The sequence below is a fragment of the Podarcis filfolensis genome, assembly GCF_964270895.1.
Source record: "Podarcis filfolensis genome assembly, chromosome: 3".
Taxonomy (NCBI): domain Eukaryota; kingdom Metazoa; phylum Chordata; class Lepidosauria; order Squamata; family Lacertidae; genus Podarcis; species Podarcis filfolensis.
The window spans coordinates 86,307,152-86,328,933 of record NC_139606.1 but is presented as its reverse complement, the minus strand read 5'-3'; the positions used below and the strand labels follow the sequence as shown (position 1 = coordinate 86,328,933).

Genomic DNA, 21,782 nt, shown 5'->3' with positions numbered 1-21,782 from the left:
TCCATTAATTGATCTGTGGTGCCTGCTATTTTAACATGCTTTCAACATGATTCCTGCCATTAGAGGCAATAATCATGTCAAAAGTCATTAGAAATCATTACATTTCACCTAACAAATTGATTTGTTTCCATATCAACAAGCTGTCATTGGTTTTAGCTATAAAAATCTCCAGTACTGCAGCATCCAAACACAGCGCTAAATTCAGGGGAAGTTTCCACTTGTTTCAAAAGCCAGGCAAAATCCCAGAAACCGAGTTTTCTCATAAACAAGATATTGCTGGTGCCACCCATTCTCCTGAATCGCCACCCTCCATTTGGTTTCATATTTATTTTTGGCAATTACATACCACACAGTTAGCTATGTCCTCTAGGCAGTTGACAAATTTAAACTAAATAAAATGTAAAATCAATAATTAAAATACTTTTTTATTTATTAAATTTCATACTACCTCTCCCAAGACATTGGGTGGTGTAGAGGTTTTTAATTCACCTACCTGAGATCTTTCGGCTGGAGGTAAAACAGAGAGAATGAGACCTGAATGTAAAGGATGTGCACTAGCACAGAGCAGAGTGTGGTCCAAAGGCATGTGAGCCCACCACTTTTCTGAAGCTAAGGAAGTCTGGATGTTGTTAGTGGCTGGATGGGTGACCGCCTGGGGATTGTATCTGCATCACCTTGGATTCCATGACAAATGGAAAGCAAGATATCAAAGTGAGCAAATAAATAGGAGCCCTAGCTCAAGATCATTAGTGTGATGCTTTCTTTGCAAGTGGTGCTCTTCTGGTTAACAAAAACCATGCGCCTTAAAGCAAAATAGGGAATTGCTTATTAAAAAGGGAACCAGGGACTGGTTTTTTGGTCGAGGATCTTCCATGTGCACCCAAGACAATTTCTGACTAACCTTGGAGGTTCTCTGCCACTTTCTGTCCACAAAACCATTGCTTCCTTCCAGGCAAATCTGTGGGACCATCTGATCTACAAAAAGTAACCTTTAGCCAGCTTCCCACACACACCTTAGACTGAAAGGGCAACCTAGAGATGGGAAGCAGCAACGATGAGAGATTCAGTCATGTACAAACATCAGCAACACAGAATACAGCTGAAAAGCTGGGTGGCGAACTTGTTATGCCCAGGATGAGAGTCTAGTTTGCAATGAATAAGGCAGACAAATGTGGCATTCTCCCTATATTACAAGCCACAGTTAGCAGCCTTTTGGGGGTGTTGGGTATTCCCTTTGCTTCAGGACATTTTCCCTCAAGTAACGTATCCTTGTACTGTTGTCTAGCGGTTACAGCAAAGTGCTGTGAGCATCGCAGCTCCTGCACTTTCCCACTGGCCCTTCCACCAACATGAGCCACAGTTGATCAGTAACTTTTTATCACTATTAGCCCATCCAGGAAATTAAGATATCAGCTTCGAGAGCAGAGCCGCCTTACACTCACTATTCCCTAAAACTATGTGAACGTCTTCATAGGACAGACGGCTACAGTAGGTCTTTAGCCGTAAGTGTGCTGCTCACAGCTGAAGGAAAGATAAAGGGGTGTGTGAAATCTGTTTGCATTAGTCTCATGTTATCCAGACCTGATGCTCATAAAGCTGTTTAAACAGAATCTCAGCAGCGTGAGCCGAGAATACAGCCGTGCGATTCTTCCGTGCCTCTTGGAACAGGAACATTAACCCAGTGAGTGCTCCACTCAACTAGGTCGCCTCTGCCTTCCCAACCACAGTCATGCCCTACCTCACAGTGTGCAACCGGCAGCTCAGCTGGACTCTGCCCCTGGTGCTGGGGTACCTCTTCTACCTCCTCCTGGGGGCCTTGGTGTTTCAGCTGCTGGAAAAGCAGGCAGAAGCCAAGACTCGGGACCAGTTCCAAATGGAGAAACTCAAGTTCCTGCAGAACTACACCTGCTTGGATCGACAAGCCCTGGAGCAGTTTGTGCAAGTAAGGAGAGCAATCCCAAGGAACCCAACTTTATGGTCATCTTTGCATCATGTAACTTTAATGGTGGGGTGGGTGGCTGGTGTGCAGGAAATCCTGGCATAGGATTTGAGGTTGGGATTTGGGTCTTCCGCAACTTCTGATACTATGGTTCCAGAGAGGATCTGTGCCCGTAGGAATTGAAAATGAACAACAACAGCCAGCAGAGAATGCCTAGAAAAGATAATATGATTAGGAAAAATCAGTGCTGTGGAAACACCCATGTATGCAGCAGCCATTTTGATTTTCTTGAATTTTCTCTCTGATTCCTAACCCCTTTTCAAAATTTAGCAATTCAGCTAATATTGAGTTTGAAATTATACTACTGTTCCAGTCTCCCCTTTTCATCCCATGAATAAGGTTTTACAGTGGAGTATATGTATGTGTGTTTTAATATGACCAAAGGCTTCCTTCCACAATCCGTTTTAAGGAGTTTTTAAATGCACATGTCTTTCTGGTTTCCTGCATGTCTTCCCTTCAAGGCTGCACCTTCAGTGGGTGAATATTGTTGTTTCTTAACTTTCCAGTAGTTTTTGAATAGGGAAATGTTATTCTTTCCTCTTTCCCACTCCCCCTGCCCCACCCAGAGTGGATTGCTCTGTGGAGTGTGGCTGTGTGGCCACAAGTGTGATGTCCCTCCCTCTGAAACTTTCTGTGGACATGGAACTTGTGAACAGACCCAAATGCACATAAATCTGTACCCAAATAGGTTCTGCATTCATCATCTGAATTACTTGTTGCTGTTGCTTATATTGTTGCTTTTTGCCACAAACACTTGAGCAACTATATCCCCAAATAATTTGCCCATTTCTGTTCATGCAAGAAGATTTAATGAGAAATATATTTCCTTTGTTAAGATAAAACTAAGGATGTTAAGTATATGGAGTTGAGGAAACCATGCAGTGCACATCCACTGACACCTGGCTTTCCAGTTCATTACTGACAGATATTGAATGAGTTCTCAAAACCAGGCAGAATAGTTCTCTAGATTTAAAGGGCTGCATATTAAATAGTAAATGTAGATACAGTTGCTAAGGAATAATGGGAAATTTAATCCTTTGTTTAATTTAAAAATCTCAATTCTGCCATGAATTTTGAGATCCTGTTTCTGAGAAAACAAGCTTTTATTTCACTACTTGAAATGTTTAAATGAGTTTTCTATAATTTAGCTGTGCTCCCATTTGAAACCAGTGGTTTTGCATTGGGCATAATAATGGTTATGATGAGTAACAGTTTACATGCATGCCTGCAATTCTCACATGAAATCCTGACACTGAGTTTTAGGGCTCTTGTGTCACTGAAACCTGGATGCACTCCAGAGTTTGGTGGGACTAGATAAATTGGGGAGGGGGGGCTGAGCTGAAGGGATGAAAGTTATGCCAGAGGATGCTGAGCCAAGCTCCTTGGTTGTAGAATGAGAAGTGGAGGTTTTCTGGATAATAAGGGAGGACTGGAAATCGGGGCTTTGGGGGGAGTGGAAGACTTTGGGGCAATAGCTGAGAGTAGTGAAAACAGGGGAATCTGAGATTCTGGAGTGACCTAACTAAGGAGGAAGAAATAGCACAGCAAGGAGAAAAAAGAGAGCAGTTCTCCCCAAGAAGGGGGGCTTCAAAACTGAAGAGGTAGAAGGAGAGGGGGCTTTGGCCAGCTGATGGGCTTGAGAGAGAGAGTTGAATGCCTTATTCTTATTCTGTGAGTCCATAGGGGTTGATGGAGGTCTCTTCAGTGCAGGAGCGAAAGAAAGCCTAAGAGAGAAGATGAGTTGGGAAGGGGTCCACAAGAAATGTTCTTGTCCAGAGACAGACGAATCCTCTTGATCAGCCAGAGATTCCTAGCCACTATTATGAAAAGCATTCCCTCTTAGGCTTGAGCGGGGCTTCAGAAATTAACATAGAAACAAAGACTGTAAATCCCGCCTTCCTGACAGTGAATAGGTTTAAGAAGCTTTTGAATGGTGCCAGCTGGGGAGAGTTTGTCTAAAGAATTGCAAAATGCCTTCTGGGAAAATATTATTCTGCTGTCTATATGAAATGAGGAAAAGGAGTAACATATGTTCTGGGCTCTGCTGGCAAGATCCTCAGGCTATCAAAACTTATTGATTAGTAATTGTGTGGGGGAGCAGGTGGTGGCTAGAGGGAATGACACGTAGGGGACACTATCTTGGTTATATACTTCCAGGAAGAGTCTGATGTCCTTTTACTTTTAAATTTACACATTTCTGACAGCAAAAGCTTAGACTACTTCAGAGGGTGGTGGATTCCCATTGACTGGGTTTTGTTAAGCAGAGGTTGGATGGTCATCTGTCAGAGATTCTTCAGCTGTTATTACAGCATTGCAAGGGGTTGGACAGTTCTATGATTCTATGAAATGTATTTAATGTTGTCACCCACCCTGGAACCTTGGGGTGAAGGGCAGGTAATAAATATTTACCAGATGCTCTTTGCAACTCAGCTGCTTGGACATGTGAGCCTGGCTTTCTGTAATGCCATAATTAACACTTCCATCTGAGTTGCAGGCTATCACAGCAAAGCTGGGTATGCTTAGGGGTGCTTCATAACATACATAAATTGCTATTTTGTTTTAACATTTTCTCTGGCACGACGTTTTAAATAGAAGACCCCTGTGCATTGCTGTCCAAAGGCAAACAATGCAGGTCATTTGGGGAGCAAGGAGCTGAGCATTTTCTCCTCTGTTATATAAGCAGAAGTTCAGAAAAGCCATGACATGTGCATAAGTGCTTTCATTAAAAGGAAACTTTTTTGATGTAGGATGCCACAAGGATTACAGCAGTGGTTGCTATACAAACAAAACCACTAGAGGGCACCAACATTTCAGCTACAACACAACAGCTTTTAAATACCGTATTTTTCGTTCCATAGGACGCACATTTTCCCCTCCAAAAATTAAGGGGAAATGTGTGTGCATCCTATAAAGCGAATGCAGGCTGCGCCACTAAGCCCAAAGCCAGAACAGGAAGACGGAGCACTGCGGAGCGCTCCGTCTCGCTGCTCTAGCTTGGGGACGGCTGTGCGCACAGCCTCTCCAGGGCAGCGGGGTGTCTTCACCCCGCTGTCCTGCAGAAGCTAGCAAGGCTGTTCCCAAGCCCGAACAGCAAGACGGAGGGCTCCGTCTCGCTGCTCTAGCTTGGGGATGTCTGCATGCAAAGCCTCTCCAGGGCAGCGGGGTGCCTTCACCCCGCTGTCCTGCAGAGGCTAGCAAGGCTGTTCCCAAGCCAGAACAGCGAGATGGAGGGCTCCGTCTCGCTGTTCTAGCTTGGGGACGGCTGCACGCAAAGCCTCTGCAGGGCAGCGGGACGCTGCGCTCCAAAGGCTTCAGGGATCTTTGAGGCTGGCGGTGGGGGAAAGCAGCGCTTCCCCCCACCACCAGCCCCACAAGCTCTGGTGAATGTACCTTGAACACACCTTGCTTTAGAGCGGGAGAACAAGAAAAAAAAATTTTTCCCTGTTCTCCCCCTCCTATGGTCCGGTGCGTCCTATGGTCCGGTGCGTCCAATGGAGCGAAAAATACGGTATCTCTCGTCACAATAAATCATCCACGACCTTATTAAGTAAATAGGAAATCTTATCACCACCCTTGGCTTCATACTATTGTAATCTTAGCACACTCTTTTGATGTGATGCTTCATGCTAAACCATCACTCAGCATCCTTGAGTCTGCAAGGATGAACTTCTCAGCGTCTGTATCTATCTGCTGGGTTTCTCTGCTGACGCTTTTCTGATTTCTGTGGCACATGAAGCTGTTTCATAAGGTTAGGCATTTTCTTGGGCCACAGCCAATGGCAGATTTGGCTCACCCTAAACACAGCATTGGAGTGTTTAATCAAAAATAGTAGCGTACATGGGCATACCAAAGGGGAGCGGGGGGCAGCTGCTTCCCCCAAATCAAGTAAATCAATAAAAAATACTTGTGTTTCTGCCCCCACCAACATAAATCCTGGCTATGCCCATGGTAGTGTAAGACCTTTAACACAGGACTAGGGAACCTGTGGTCCTCCAGATGTAGCTGGATTCCAACTCCCATCAGCCTCTGCCAGCATGGCCCATGGTGAGGGATGGTGGGAGTTCAACAACATCTGGAAGGCCACAGCCCAGCCCTGATTAAATTGGGGTGGGGTAAGAAATTGAGGGAACCCAAAATTGACACATTTGCTCATCCCCAACTGTGGCTCTGTAGTTGCTATGAGACTCTAGCTCTCACCAGCCTCAGCCAACATGGCCAATGCTCAAGTTGGATGGGAGTTGTCATGCAGCAGCTGGAAGGTCACAGGTTCCTCCTCTCTGCCTTGGAGTGAAACAGGCACAGCAGGGAGCAAGCATGTCAAGGACAATGTCTGGGACATCAGCAACCTGGGACATCAGCAACCAGGTAGTTAGAACACAGCTGACACTATGTATTTAACAGGTATGTCTCCCCTTCTTTGGGACGCGGGTGGCGCTGTGCGCCTAGGACTTGCCGATCAGAAGGTTGGCAGTTCGAATCCCCGTGATGGGGTGAGCTCCTGTTGCTCGGTCCCTGCTCCTGCCAACCTAGCAGTTCGAAAGCATGTCAAAGTGCAAGTAGATAAATAGGTGGGAAGGTAAATGGCATTTCCGTGTGCTGCTCTGGTTCGCCAGAAGCAGATTAGTCATGCTGGCCACATGACCTGGAAGCTCCCTCAGCCACTAAAGCGAGATGAGCGCCAAAACCCCAGAGTTGGTCACGACTGAACCTAATGGTCAGGGGTCCCTTTACCTTTACCTCCCCTCCTTTTCCCTAATACACTTTGGCCCAGAGCAGATGCCCCTTCCATTAGCCCGCTCAGATCACAGTGTTGATCACAGAGTGCAGGAGCAATGCAAAAGCATATCTACAGTCCAGACAGTTCCAGCGTTAACCAAGAAATCCTTGCCAGGAAACCATTTTATGATTTTTTGCATATACAGAGCCACTTTATGAAGCTATGTGAGTATGTTGGTGTATCAAGAAGTGCTGCTTACTTTGGCTCATTGACCGTTGTCCTTTTCAGCCCTGCTACAAAAGCAGCTGTTGACAGACTGAACCTGTGGCCGCATAAATGTTCTTTACTCTCTGGCTGGTGAGACTCTCCCAGTTCATGATGTGACAACATTCTTCTATTCCTCCCCCTGTAAATGATCCCACTTCAGGTCATTATGGAAGCCTGGGAGAAAGGTGTCAACCCTGAAGGGAACTCCACCAACCCCAGCAACTGGGACTTCAGCAACAGCTTCTTCTTTGCTGGAACGGTGGTCACCACCGTAGGTAAGGTGAGCTGGGTGTTTTGCGGGAGGTTCCCCCCGATAAATCTTTCCTTGTTGGAGTTCTGCAAGATTTTCAGTGACGTACTGAATCATCTGTGACTGATGGTACAAAGCGAACCTGGCAAACCTGCGTCAGAAGGGTCTCTGGCGTTGAAAGATGTATTTAAAAAGCCATATATTCAACCAACGCCTATTTTTATGCGTACGTTTTCCATGACTAATTTTCTGGTCCTGTAGGATGGAGTGTGTGTGTGTAGTCAGTTTTGCATGTGTTGAAGTCTATCACGTGCATTCCAGCAGTAACTAGTGCCAATCAGAACTGGTAGGGCAGTAGGCATGGAGACCAACAGTAGGTGGAGCCACAACAGATGACAGGCAGAGCCAACTCATTCTAGTTTTGTCTCCAACCTCTTCCCTGTTGAAGGCAACACTGAAACTAAGGAAGAGGAACTGGTGAGAAGGGTGGTCCCCAGTAAAAAGGCAGGCAGGTGGGGTTTGGGTGAGATTGGTGGGGCCCTAATGGACTAGCAGCCACTATTGCATACCCATGGAAGTCTGAAAGTGTCTGCTTTGTAAATATACAGCATAAACCAGCCAATGCTCTGTAGCAGTTCTAAAGTCGCTCACCAAGGAATAAGTCCCATAGAATTCAACAGAGTGTGCTTCTGAGTAGACAGCTACATGCTGCCCACTTTTCCCCAACAAGATAGTGACAAATGTGCTTCAAATAAATGGGGTGCAGGGAGTCTGGAACTTCATCTGGAACTTGGGATTAGTCACCCAATATAGATGACTATTCCACGTCCGATGTGGTCAAAGCAAATGTTGAGCCCTGTTAAGCGAGTGTGACTATTTTCAATTCTTTTTGCTTTTCTTTCAGGTTATGGGAATTTGGCCCCCAGCACAGTCCCAGGGCAGGTCTTCTGTGTGTTCTATGCCTTGTTTGGAGTGCCCCTTAATCTGGCATTTCTCAATCAGCTGGGGAAAGGGCTCACCATTCACCTGATCAACTTGGAGAGATGGGTCCACAAGCCAGGCCGAGCTCAGGTACAGATGCTTGTTCAACACTGATACCCTTTCCTTGCTTTTCAAAGGTGACTTTCATGTATCATTTTAGGACAGGCAGGGGTGCCTTAGACTCATTATAACTCATACAGATGTTGCTTCCTCTCCTGTGACAGTAATTGGCTGACTCAGGACTTCAGGACAGGGATGTACTTGAATTTCCAAAAAAAGAAGAAAGCTTTAAATTGAGCAGATACAAGTTGCTTGATTGCAAACACCCATGGCTGCTATCAAGTTAGTTCTCTGTTCTGTGTCATTTTCTCATTTACCAGAACCTATTTCTGCAAACCACCATAGAAAGAATGTGTCAGACGCCATTTCAGCCAATGCAGTTCAGGCAGTCCTATAAATGTAAAAGATCCCTCATATGAATAATAACAAATGATTCCAGATGGTCTGTGGCCCCAAGAGAAAATGTTGGAGGAAGCAGGCAAGGTTTCGTGGAAGGAGATGGGGTCAGAGTTGGATGGTTATGATGTGCAAAATGAAAGTCATATAAAAACAAGCTTGCCGGAACACAGTGACAAATGAAGATGACAGACATGACAAAAGTATTTTTTTTAATTAAAAAAAAATCTTTAACAAGTGGAAACCACCCTACCCCTCAAAATTTGTAGAAATTTATTTTAAAAGGAACAAACAAACTTCACCACCCAGTAAATCTAAACTATTGAAAGGTCATCAGGGTGAGTGGTCTGTTCAAATTGAGTGAGACACTCAGTCTTTCATGGAGAAGACAAATTGCAGGAAGGTGTAATTGCTTATGGAAGTATAAGGTAAGCTGAAGAGAAACCTTTGTTTTACTGAGAACACTGGTGCCTCAAGACAATATTGCCCCATGGAGATAGCCATCAATGTTTCCTGTCAGTAGAACTTAAGTTGCACAGTTAATTCTTGGAACAAACCAAAAAAATCAATTGCATAAAAATGAAGGTGACCCCTGCCTGGGTAAAGTAGGCCACACTGGAAGCACCAGAAACCAAAGATTTATCCAGGCAGACAGCAACACGTTCCTCCATCCATCCAACCAACCAACCCAAAGGCATGGTCACAATTCAAGGACACATCACAGCCAGGCAAAAGCACTCAAGAGGACCTGAGGCAGGGCCAGTGAGGGGTGTGGTCTGGGGAGGTGGCATAGCCTGGGAAGCATCCTATGGGGCCTGAGATTCCCCACCCTTGTTCTAGAAGGTTCCAGGTTGCATACCAAGGGAGCAGGAGGGGCCTTCTCCATTATCTTTTTTGCTCTGGGATGGCAGACAATACCTTGCTCTGAATACATATCCAGCACCTGAAAGACACTGAAATGTCTGTCGGATGCAATCTGCTCTTGCATACCTACTCATTTGACTGCTACATATCCTCTCTCCTTATACAACAATTTCCAGTGTGAATTAAGAGGGTCTGAGGAAATTTTGAGTAGCCGTCAGCAGGGGCAACCATATCTGATCTAGTGAACGCCTGACCCAGCACAAAGTGGGAACCAGGCAGGTCCTCATGACCGCACACTAGGCTTTGGAGAAATCATCTCCAGTGCAGTGACCCTCACTGGTAAGACCAATCTCTTCTCCCAAGTCTTGGATCTGGAATAAGGGCAGGGGGTTGTCCCTGACCTTGCACTGGACTTCATAGACACCCAGAAGCAAACAAGACTTCTTGCTTGTTCCTTGGACCTAACCAGAAATGAGAATTTACCTCAACCCTTGAGTCAGAGACTGGGATCAGGCGCTGTGGCAACCAGAAATTCAGCTAAACCTCTAGGGCCAGGCAAACTTTGTAGATGCCTCAATTACAACTTTTCACAGGGATATTCCAGGAGGCAATTGTTTGTGCTTGTTCTAAACTGTGTGGCCTGTACCACACAAAGGAGCCTTTTCCCTCCTGAGAAAAACAGATTTCATGTGGTGTGTGTTTTAAAAATGAGCATGTTCCATGACTCCATGACAAAGGAAAAAGACATGCAGGAAAAAGGCCATTTATAAATCATTGTTCCCAGAAATAGCAGACACCATCAACCCAACCCAAATCTCTGCCTTTGGTACTTAGGCCAGAATCACTTACATGGCAGTTTGTCACACTGGACTCAAAGGGACTTAGTCACAAGTAAAAATGTATAGGATCGCACTGTTAATCTCTCACGACATAGCAAGTTTTGAAATCCTGGAAGCAGGATGAAAGACTGCAATTTCACAAAACACAAATATCAGACAGATTATTCATATTATTTCCCAGTATAGTATGCTTTCTATATATGACTATGCAATCTTAGAGGGAAGGACATTTTTTGGTATTTTCTCAAAGCAGATTTTCTTCCACTACTTTCTTATTTAGAAGGAACAAAAATCCTACCTGACATAATTCAGGGGAACTGCAGATTTTTAAACTGCTCTAGTTGCCTCCTAGCCCACAAACTTTACCTCTTTTGCAGAAAAAAATTGCATATGAAAGTTATTGTGGCTAGTTGTATCAGCAGTCCTGTCCACTGCATTTCTAATTAACTGTTTCCTAACTCCATAAAATGTTTTCTGGGGTCAGTCTTGGATCCCTGTTCTGCACCACCAATTGTCTATTGCCAAGAATCTGTCTTCATATGTTCTTGACTCCCACTCCTTACCTTACCAGCCCCTTGCCTTCTTTTTCTTTTTTAACAAGTTGCTATCTGTTATTCTTTTTAACAAGCCCATTCCCTGTTGTTTTAATATGTGATCAAGGTTGATCATAGGTTGCATCCAATGAAGTCGTCCCATTAGCTAAAGGACTTCTGCCTGCACAGCAGGAAGAAGAAAACAGACTAAGTCTGGTTTGATAAAGATTTATAGAATGCTAGGAGTAAGTTGTGGATGAGGCATTAATTAATGCTAGTTGATTAAACTTTTCTAGCCCTTGTGAGGTTGGAGGGGGGATACTCCTGTCTAGACATGGCAAGGGACACAAATTCTGTCTTTTCCTACTTTTTGTCTTTTTGCTTATAAAAGTCAGTCTCCGGAATACATGGTTAAGAGGCTAAGGACCGCCATCATTTACATCTGGGGAGGGGAGCCTCTGACCCATGGTCCAAACTTGGCCTGCCAGGCTTTCCCATTTGGTCTGAGAAGTGGTTCTGGGCAAACTACTTCTACCCACCCACCCTGCACCTGACATACATATATGATGTCAGGTATGGGGCAGGTAAGGGCAGGGCTTCAAAGGAACAATTGGGAGCTTAAAGTGAGTTCCCAGTTGTTCCTCTGCTGGAGCAGGGTGTTCTCCAGAGGGAGTGCATTCCAGGAGAGGAAAATGGCTTCCATTGGCTGAAAACCACTTTTCCCTTCAGTGTTGTTCCTTGAACTTCCAAAAAAATGGAGGCTCGGTGAACAGTATGGGGCTGTTTGAAAGCCCTTTTGTAAACAGTCCTATGCTGCTCTCGAAAGGGTTTTCAAACAGCCTCACACTGCTCTTTGAACTTCTGAAATATGGAGGTTCAAAGAGCAGTGTGAGGTTGTTTGAAAGCCCACTGGGAAGTGGCCCTGTGCTACTATTTGAACCTCCAGTTTTAGGCAGTTTAAAGAGCAGTATGGGTCTGCTTGCAAAAGGCCTTTCAATCAACCTGCACTGTACTTTGAAGTCCTGAAAACAGAGGCTTCAAAGTACAGTGGTACCTCAGGTTAAGAACTTAATTCGTTCTGGAGGTCCGTTCATAACCTGAAACTGTTCTTAACCTGAGGTACCACTTTAGCTAATGGGGCCTCCTGCTGCGCCGCCGGAGCACAATTTCTGTTCTCATCCTGAAGCAAAGTACTTAACCCGAGGTATTATTTCTGGGTTAGCGGAGTCTGTAACCTGAAGCATCTGTAACCTGAAGCGTCTGTAACCCGAGGTACCACTGTACATGGTCACCTGACATCATAGTGACAACAGATGATTGACAGATGGGATAAGGATCTGGCCTACCAGCCAGAAAAGGTTCCCCACTTCTGATTTATATGGATCTTTGCTCCATGGAAGAGGTTTTTAGAAGCTCCACTGGGGGGCTATAAAACGGTATGAAACAGGTATGAAACTGTATGAAACAGCCTTTAGGTAGCAGATCTGAAAGCACTCAGACCAACCAGACCAAGTCATGCCAGGCAGAAGCATAGTTCTTCTAAACTGTCATTTCCCTTCTCATGTTTCTCAGGTGGTTCAGACTCTGACAATGGGATTCTTCCTGATGGTTGGGACTTTGCTTTTTCTGGTTTTCCCACCCATGATCTTCAGTTACGTGGAAGGCTGGAGTTATGGAGAAGGCTTCTACTTCACCTTCATCACCCTCAGCACCATTGGATTTGGAGACTATGTAGTAGGTAATAGAAAGGGTGGTGGTGGTGACATATTCTGCCCCTGAGATCGTCCTCCTCTCCCAATTAACTTTGATTAGGAGGAACTCTAATGAAATCCAGGAATGTGATCACAGTGCAATCAGCGCATGTAACATCTAGATTATTCATGACTTCTCTGCTGAGGCTGCAAATAAGTGCCAAAATTGATTCATTCATGCATTCATTCATTTACTAAACAGTGCTTAACCAGCTCTATTAAGAACTAAGGAGTTATACTTTCAAGGAGGAAAAGACATTGGTTTAAAATATGCTCTTGCTTAAATCACATGCACTCCAACCAACTTAAGCATCACACCAATGACAAAGTGAACTAATAGCAATGGCCATTTGCTTGTGATCAGGGCTGGCCCTACAATGAGGCAGAGTGAGGCAACTACCTCAGGTGGCAGATGCTGAGGTAGGGAGAGTGACCAGGGATGTGACTGCATCCCCTACACTAGCTTGCTGCCCTCAAGTGCTCTGGGGAAGGGCCCCATCTTGTTGTTCACTTCAGACAGCAAAATGTCTTGAGCCAGCCCTGCTTGTTTACTGTGGCCAGGAGTGAGTCTCCTCATTTATAGTGATAGGAACAGTTCCACACTAAGCAACACAGGACTGACAGAAGAGTGCTCCCTTTCCCCTTCTGTTATTGTTATTTCTCCCACTCAAAGCATTGTTAAGGTCCTCCAATCCTGAAAGGAGTAACTAGAATTAGAAATGTTTTGCTGGATCAGACCAATCAGGTCCATGTGGTACAGCATTCCATCTTCAACATTCACCAGCTAGATGCTTCTGGGAAACTTATAAGCTGAGCAAGATGGTGACAACCTTACATTTACACAAGGCATATATAGATGGGTGGTTGGGGGGGATTTTGTATATACACATAGAGCCTGAAATGTGCTCAGCCAGGCTTCACAAATCATGCAAAAAAATTGCTGTTCCTTCCATGTCCGAAAAATATTGTGTGTTTGGTGCCAATCTACACAAAAACATGTTGCGAAAAACCATGTGCTGCAAAATGGCACAGTCAAGATGACTTAACACACTATTCATAATATGGGAAATGCCTATGGTGCCATTTTGTTTTGTTTTGTTTTACTTTTAAACCTGTGTTCATAGACTGCTATAGGAGCTGACATTACGTGGTCTTCTTTTTGGAAACAGACATAAATGTTTGTTCCTTGTTCCTCATTCTATTTGCTTTGGAAGAAAAGGATTCCTTGAGATTGCCATTGATTTTTGCAGCGAGAAACTGCAGTGTGTTCTATTTTATTTATACACACACACAAAAAAACCCCTCCATGCCTAGGGAAGCTTATTTCACCCTAACTCTTTGGTTCCTCTTTCCCCCCCCCCAAGTACCACTTCCTGCATGCTGGTTTGCATTCATGCAGAGCCAGCAACATGTGAAACTTTCTTGCAGAGTCATGTGCTTTTCCTAAATCAACTTACAGGACTAAGTTGAGGTCATGTGTATCCCAAATTGTTTTCTCTTGGCCTGTCAGGGGAGAGGACACAGCTCAGTGGTAGCACATATGCTTTGCTTGCAGAAGGTCCCAGTTTCAATCCTCCCCCATGCCCCACCCCAGAAACTCCTGTTAGAAGAATTAGGTAGCAGACGATAAGAAAAGCACCTTTCTGCCTTACACTCTGTAGAACTATTGTCAATTGGAGCAGATAATGTTGGACTAGATCAGGAGTCAGCAAACTTTTTCAGCAGGGGGCCAGTCCACTGTCCCTTAGACCTTGCGGGGGGCCAGATTATATTTTTTTGCAGGGGGAAGAGAAAGAATTCCTATGCCCCACAAATAACCCAGAGATGCATTTTAACTAAAAGGACACATTCTACTCATGTAAAAAGACGCTGATTCCCGGACCATCCACGGGCCGGATTTAGAAGGCGATTGGTCCGGATCCAGCCCCCGGGCCTTAGTTTGCCTACCCATGGACTAGATGAACACAGACATTCTGGCATTAGAAGCTAATTAGTGGATGCACCATGATTTTAAAAATCCTTCGTCACACTTTAACCCACAAAGCACTGGAAATATTGATGAATTCTAATTTGCTTGTTTCATGCTGTACTCTTCCTTTGAAGTTCCTTGGTTCCAGAATGACAACCTTAAGGTCATTTACAGGGTGTTCTGGAAATGTTCAGAATGTTCTCCGACCTGCCCCACTATTGGTGTTAATGCAATGATTTCAGCACTTATCACTAAAAGTTTGCCTACTTAATTTACAGTCAAGCTCTACTTATCTCCTGTTATCAACTATGATTTTACTTTCATGCAGCTGATGAACTGGGCTTGAGCCGATGAAAGCTTATGCCGTTATTAAATGCGTTAGTCTTTAAAGTGCCACAGCAAGACTAATTTAGCTGCAAGCAACTAACTAACTATAATTTTTTCCTATGTTGCTGTCAACAGAGTAGCAAAGTTCAGGGACAATGACCTGGTGGCTATGGTAAGGATAGTTTCATTTAGATTTGTTCATGCTAACAGTAGAGCTGGTGGCAACATTGGGGATGGTGAGTAACAGTCTGGGAAGGTTGTAAACCTAGGGAAAGTAAGAATGGGCATAATCCAACAGACCACACTGTAAAGGCAGAAAAACCAAACCTATCCTAGGCATGCAACTCATAATGAGTATCCAGGAAAATATCACATCACTTCTAATCTGTGGGCAAATGCACACAGGTGGGATGCCAGTTAACAATCTTGCATGGTTCTGTACACATGTGTATATGAGTTGTGTATGTGTGCATGGTGTTCATTGTGTTGGCATATATTCCTCCCAACTGTAGAGAAACCAAATCTTACTTGTGGGTTTTCTTGGTTTTTTCTTTCTTTCTAGGCACAGATCCTAATAAGCATTATATATCAGTGTACAGAAGCCTGGCAGCAATCTGGATTATTTTTGGCTTAGTCTGGCTCGCTCTGATCTTTAATCTGGGAGCTGACCTGATGGAGAAATTCCTACAGCTTAATTGGCAGAAGTCTGGCCCAGGCACTGCAGAGACAGCTGTCACCAAATTAGAGGATAACCCTGATCAACCCAGGATCCATATCCCTAGCTGAGAGTGACTTATGGATAAGCAACACAAAAAACCAACAACTCTCTTGTCCTTTCCCTTATGCCTACAAACCGATGTTTGTGGGCAAGACATCTTGCATCAAATACTTTACATAATGAGCAGGTCACTTCAAAGGGAAAGGAGATTTTTTTGAAACAGAAGAAACCCTTTGACAATATGTACCGCAAACAGCCCAATGAAGCCTTTGGAGGAAAACGAACTGAAAGTGTCAATGCCACGTTTTCCACACATCTGATTCCTTCCGCAAATATACAGTCTACCATTAGACCACATCATCTTGTTTAATTCAATTCAGCATTTGGGCTGATGGATACCACTGTTTCCAGCAGGAGCAAACCAGCTGGCACTACCAAGGTTGCAACACACCATTTGCAGAGATTCATTTTTCCTCCTAAACTGTAATCCGAAATCTCTCAAGTGGTTCTGATCTTTGTGGATAGAACAAGATTTAGATGTTCCCAGTTCCACCTGTTAAGAAAGTTTGGGACAGGTTCTGGTCTCAGATTTCCAGACTGCCAACAGAATTTGTTCCCTCCCCTTCTTCCATTACCAGAGACAGAGAAAGGTAAACCAACTTATTTTACCCACTGCCATTGCTACAAATTTGAGGGTATTTGTAGGTTTAGGTCCTATGATCCCCAGAAATCTATACTACCAATTTAGGACTCCTTAAGCCTACAATGGACGTCTTCTCCCCTAGTGGGAAGAGAGATCAAGATTCTAGATGTCGTCATGCTAGGCCAGCCAGCATTCAATAGATTTCCTTCCTCCTGGTCTTCTGGTAAGTGTGGATTGAGCTAGGTGACTACTGGATAGCAGTAATGTGTGAAAGGTTAAACTTTTCCTTAGCACATAGAAATGCCAATGGCTAAAACGAATGAGTGGGAAATAGATTTCTACATTCAGCAGTGAACCATGAGGGCAAATAAAATGTGAAAGACATGCTTCCTCCTGTCCCTACTTCTGCTGATGGGAGAGGGAATAACCTGTGTGCTACATTCTGCATACTTCTGCCAAGTGGCTGCATGCATGTCCACATTGATCAGCAAGATAAAACCCTGACAAAGAAAGCTATTGAATGAAGATTATCTTCTGTGTATTACCAACCCCACTGGATCTTCTGGACAGATTGAGCCAACTGTCAGGAGCTCTGCAAATATCAGCCTAAACCACTGTTTCCTCATGCACCAAATGCAGTTAAGAGATACAGTAAAACTAACAGGGTAGAATTCCTTCATCTGTTTTCAAGCGCCTCTCAACAACAACAGGTACAAACTGCTGAGAGTTGTTAGGTGATCCCTATTCCCTTTTTAAATGGTAGCTCTGGCAATCACTCCTTAGACAGTCAGCCTTCCCTTCCTTATAAAGCCTTGATAGAACCAGTCGAGATGGGGAAAGGTTCCATTTGTAACTGAATGCCTGCACTTTCCTCAGGACCTTTTCCATAAAAAATGCTGATAGTAAAATTATCCCCATTAAAATTGCACAAAACTGAGCCTCCAAAAGGTTAGCTAGTCCAGGCATGTCCAAAGTCCGTTTCAGGGGCCTAATCAACTTCAATCCTAAAAAAAGGTTAACAACTTTGGTTGGCCCTTCACTTCATCAAATCTGGCCCTCTTTGAAAAAAGTTTGGACACCACTAGAGGCTAAGCCATAATCAGCAAACAGTAAAATTGAACTGCATGTGTCAGATTTTATTCTTGGAGATAACAGTTGTCCTCAAAGTTGTCTATTTCAAGATAAGAAGTTTAGGGATATAAGGCTCACATAACCTCCAATTCCGTGCCTCAACATCAGCCATTCAGTATCATACCAGCTTAATTTGTCTGACACAAAATATAGCAATCCACACACTTTTTTTCCATCTCCTGGATCATAATGTTCTAAGCACACAGAAGATTACATGCAGGGTTCAACAGTGTGTAGAATATTACTCTCCAACTGGTCATTTGTTATATATCACTTCTTTGTGGAGAAATGGCAAGCCCCTTGAAAAATCCATTCATAATTTTTCTTGGAACTGGCAAATGGCTTCACCTCTACCACAAAATCTGAACTCTCTTGTTTGAGAGTGGGGGCTAGCCAATACACTTTTTATTATTTTTGGATTTTATAAAAGAGAAGCAATAAACTATACATGGTTTCCATATCAAATAAGGTAGGTATTGTGGATGTGTTTGCTGCCCTGGACTCTGTCAGAAGAAAAGAAGGGGCATAAATTCAACAACAACAATGATAAATGGCAATTGATAATAGATAATACATGATGCCATACATGGGTTAACACTTTAGAAAGGTCATCCATAATAATTCGGTGTCATCTGCAAATATGGCTACCTCACTGCTCACTCCAGACCATTTACAAACAAGTTTAATGAAAGAACTCACCTCCCCACTCTCTGCTTCTTGTTCTCTAACCTGCTACTGATCCATAAGTGATAATTGGAAGCAACGAAAAATTTATTTATAAAATACTGCTAGAATGAGAGACAAAGGATGAGATTATAAAGGCGACTATGACACATTGGGTGATAGACATTGGCCATAATATAGAAATGGAAGCATAGGAGAGGCTATGGAAATCAACACTGAACTTCTTGGCATGCTATACCCTAAAGGGGAAAAAAAAAGATTTATAGGTGGTATTTAACTCCTAGTAAATTATTGAAAAGGGATCCAAATTATGTTGGAAATGCCAGGAGGTAGAGGGGACCTTCATGCATATGTGGTGGTCCTGTAAACAGGCTAAATGGTATTGGGAAATGATCTACACAGAATTCAATAAGATGCTAAGGTTGACTTTTCAAAAAAGACAGAAAGAAAGAAAAATTAAAAAATGAGGCTTTTACTAAGCATAACTAATGGAGATATCCCTAAAAAGAAATTTAGCCTCTTCCTCTATGCAACTACAGTGGTTAGGATATTATATGCTAAAAAAAATGGAAGGAGAAAAAACTCCAACAAAAGAAGAATGGCAATATATTGAATATGCGGAACTTGCAACCATGACAGCGAAGATAAGAGTCCAAGATGAGAGAAAGATATGGGAAGAGTGGGGATTTTTTGGAATTATTTAAAGAGATACAATAAACTAATGAATTTCCAAGAAGAATTAGAAATATGAACCGCAGTCAAAAACAGTATGGTAAATGTAGAGTTAATCAATGAAAAAAGATAAGGGTTACAGAAAGCAGATCAATTGAAAAAAGCAAAGAATTGAAAGTCTGTTTTCCCTTGGGTTTTGCTACTGATTCTTTTGATCACAGAAAGAGCACACACATACCAGAGCCAGGAAAACCTTGTTGTCTAAGGAAGGCCTCTTTCTAGACAGTAACTCTTTTATAGCCCTTCCTGACTAGGAGTGCACAATAGCTAACCCAGCTGGATGAGAATCTTCACTGCCAGGAAGATGTTCCAACCTATTGTTCTAAAGATGTTTTACCAGCTTACCACACAGGGAAGCTGCATAGAGATCCCAAAGTTACTGGTTCTAGACTCTGTGGGTCCTGACACTTGTATCCGTCAATCATGTTTTTATGTGCCTATGTCAGTAGCTAGGAACTGGGGGCCCATGCTGCCCCTTTCACCCAGGTGGTCTTGCTTATATACCACATCTGTTTCTCCCATCATCCAGGACAGGGTGCAAAGCAGAGCTGGAAAGGCCCATGGATGTCCTCCTTCATTGTTTCTGGGCTGTTCAGAGGCAACAGGGTTGGTCTAGTGTTCCAGCAATCAGTGATAATTCCTTTGCACTATCAGTCTGGTTGCTGGCCACTAAAGCACATTATTCTGTATTACAACTGCAGCTCCTGCTTCTCTACATGGCTTCAGTTTCTGTTGTGGGTGGAAAATTTCAGGCATGTACCCCCACTTCGTGAAGCAGGATGCATTAAAGAAGATCCTCTCAGAGTCACATTAGTTCAGGCTTAACCAATATGGTGCCCTCCAGATGTTGAGAACTACAATTCCCCTGATCCCCCAGCACTAGCCATGCTGGCTGGGGCTGATGGGAGTTGAAGTCCAAAACATGCTGAGGATAATAGGTTGGCTACCCCTGTATTCGTTCATCACAAAGGTGCTGCAGGGAATGGTAATATTCTTCTAGGCATCTTTCTTCACAACCAGTAATCCAAAGCTTCTCTTCCTAAAGTTCAGAAAAGGGCAAGCAAAGTAATCAAGGAGTTGGAGCAACTCCCCTACATGGAAAAGTTATATCATCTGGGACTTTTTAGTTTGGAGAAAAGGCGGGTAAGGTTACAAGGCAAATGAAGCTGAATGCTGGAAAATTAAAGACAGAGAAAGAGAAAGTACTTGTTCACACAGCACACAGTTAAACTATGGAACTCATTCCTTCAAGATGTAGTTCGTGTCCACCAAGTTGGCTTTAAAATAGGATTCAATCAATTCATGGAGAATAAGGCTATCGGTGGCAAACTAGCCACAATGGCGATGGTCTATTGTCACTATTGGAAGGCAGCAAGCTTCTGATTACTAGGAATCTGGTTGGCCACTGTGAGAACTGGATGCTGGACCCGATAGGTGTTTGATCCAGCAGAGCACTTCTGACATTCATTTTAAACAGGGCAGGAAGGAAATGAATGTCTTCTACTGAAAGTAGGGAAGTTAGTTGACATGTTTGTGCTGGACTCCTTTAAAATTCCCTAGGCATGATGGGTATTTTCCTGTTTCCTAAGGCAGCCTTCTGCCCTACTTTATAGAGGAGAGTCCCCTGTTTGTAGTGCTGTCCTGTCCGAGTCCAGTTTAAAGAGAAGGAATCAAAATAAGGAAAAGCAGGGACCCTCCACTCCAAAGTACAGCTCACATTGACAGTGTGGCTTCTGGTACTAGCTAATGACTTGCCTTTTTGCCTAGGCCTTGGGAGACGGCTTGATGTTATGAGGTCAGCTGTAAACGTGGTGAAGTAGTGGCAGGACTGTAGGACTACTTGTAAGAATTCCAGTTATGTTTTACTTTCACAGTGTAATGTATCCTGTTGTATTTGGATTTGTTGTATATGTTTTATGATGTAACCTGCCCATGGATCGTGTGCTGATGAAGAGTGGGATAGAAAGTGAAGAAATAAAATAAATACTGCATGGCCCATATTGCAAGAGAATGTTAAGGAAAATGGATATGCTTCAGTGTCATTTTGTAGCCCTGCATTGCCCCCCAAAATGTTTATTTCCTTTACACTTAAAAACATCCCTCATTTGTCTAGTCCAGAATGATCCTAGACACTTATTATTAACTGGATCATCCCTGAACTGAAATAGCACTTTTATATCTGGAGTGATAGTCTGTAGCAGCATGATCCAAAACCATAGTGTGTAGAGCGCAAATTTTAACAACACACTCCTAATCACTAGATACATTGACTAAGAGAGGTAAGTATGCGGTGTACGTCCCCTTGGCTGAGCTGACTTCTGGCAGATCTATTTATGGGTGAGGGAAAGCCTTGCTGTCATAAATTATGCCAAAGGTGGTGGGCGTGGCGGGGGCTGCACCCAAACGCTCTTGATTAGTACCCACTAGTACCACTCAAAATCCAGGTGTAACTAAATCCACAGGAGTCCATGGAAGACCAGAAAATCCAAGTTTTCACTGACCTCCCCCGATTTTGACCACTGACCTTCTGGCCAGAAGCATTTAGGATGCAGTTTATGTGCATCTACCTAGTTAGAACTGCTCCACCCATCTCTGGCGACCTAATGCTGCCGCAGGTCTCTCGTCCACTGTTGAGACGCACCAAATGTGGGTTACCCTTTGAGTAGCTACTCTGTGGCCAGCATTCCCCCTCTCAACGTTTACTTCCAGGGGCTGGCGGGGCCTAAAACGAGGGCGGCGGTGCTGCGGCGGCCCTTCTGGAGGGTTTGGGGCACCCAACGCCTACTCAGGTCCCAACCTTGAGGGCCCCAAGTTCGCTCCCGCGGGCCAAACGAAGCCGAACTCCGCGAGGGAGCGCGCTGCGACTGACGGAAGCGGAGCTACTCGCCCGGTTTGAAAAGCTGGAGGCGCTTCCTTGGCTC

The 21,782-nt window shown here is 43.9% G+C and overlaps 1 protein-coding gene across 2 annotated transcripts; it reads left to right on the top strand.

The window, feature by feature from the left end:
• The first annotated feature begins 61 nt into the window (after window positions 1-61).
• On the top strand, window positions 62-20,886 carry LOC310758392 (potassium channel, subfamily K, member 16-like). 2 transcript variants are annotated; one of them, XM_083604631.1, is made up of 6 exons: window positions 62-1,942; window positions 7,144-7,258; window positions 8,138-8,304; window positions 12,479-12,644; window positions 15,516-16,321; window positions 19,907-20,886. In XM_083604631.1, the coding sequence occupies exons 1-5, from the start codon at window positions 1,730-1,732 to the stop codon at window positions 15,737-15,739; spliced, it is 885 nt and encodes a 294-aa protein (XP_083460757.1). In that variant the 5' UTR covers window positions 62-1,729; the 3' UTR covers window positions 15,740-16,321; window positions 19,907-20,886. The 2 variants fall into 2 exon arrangements, with proteins under 2 accessions (XP_083460757.1, XP_083460758.1); XM_083604632.1 differs by lacking the exon at window positions 19,907-20,886 and having other exon boundaries at window positions 12,479-12,640; window positions 15,516-16,149.
• Window positions 20,887-21,782: the final 896 nt, after the last annotated feature.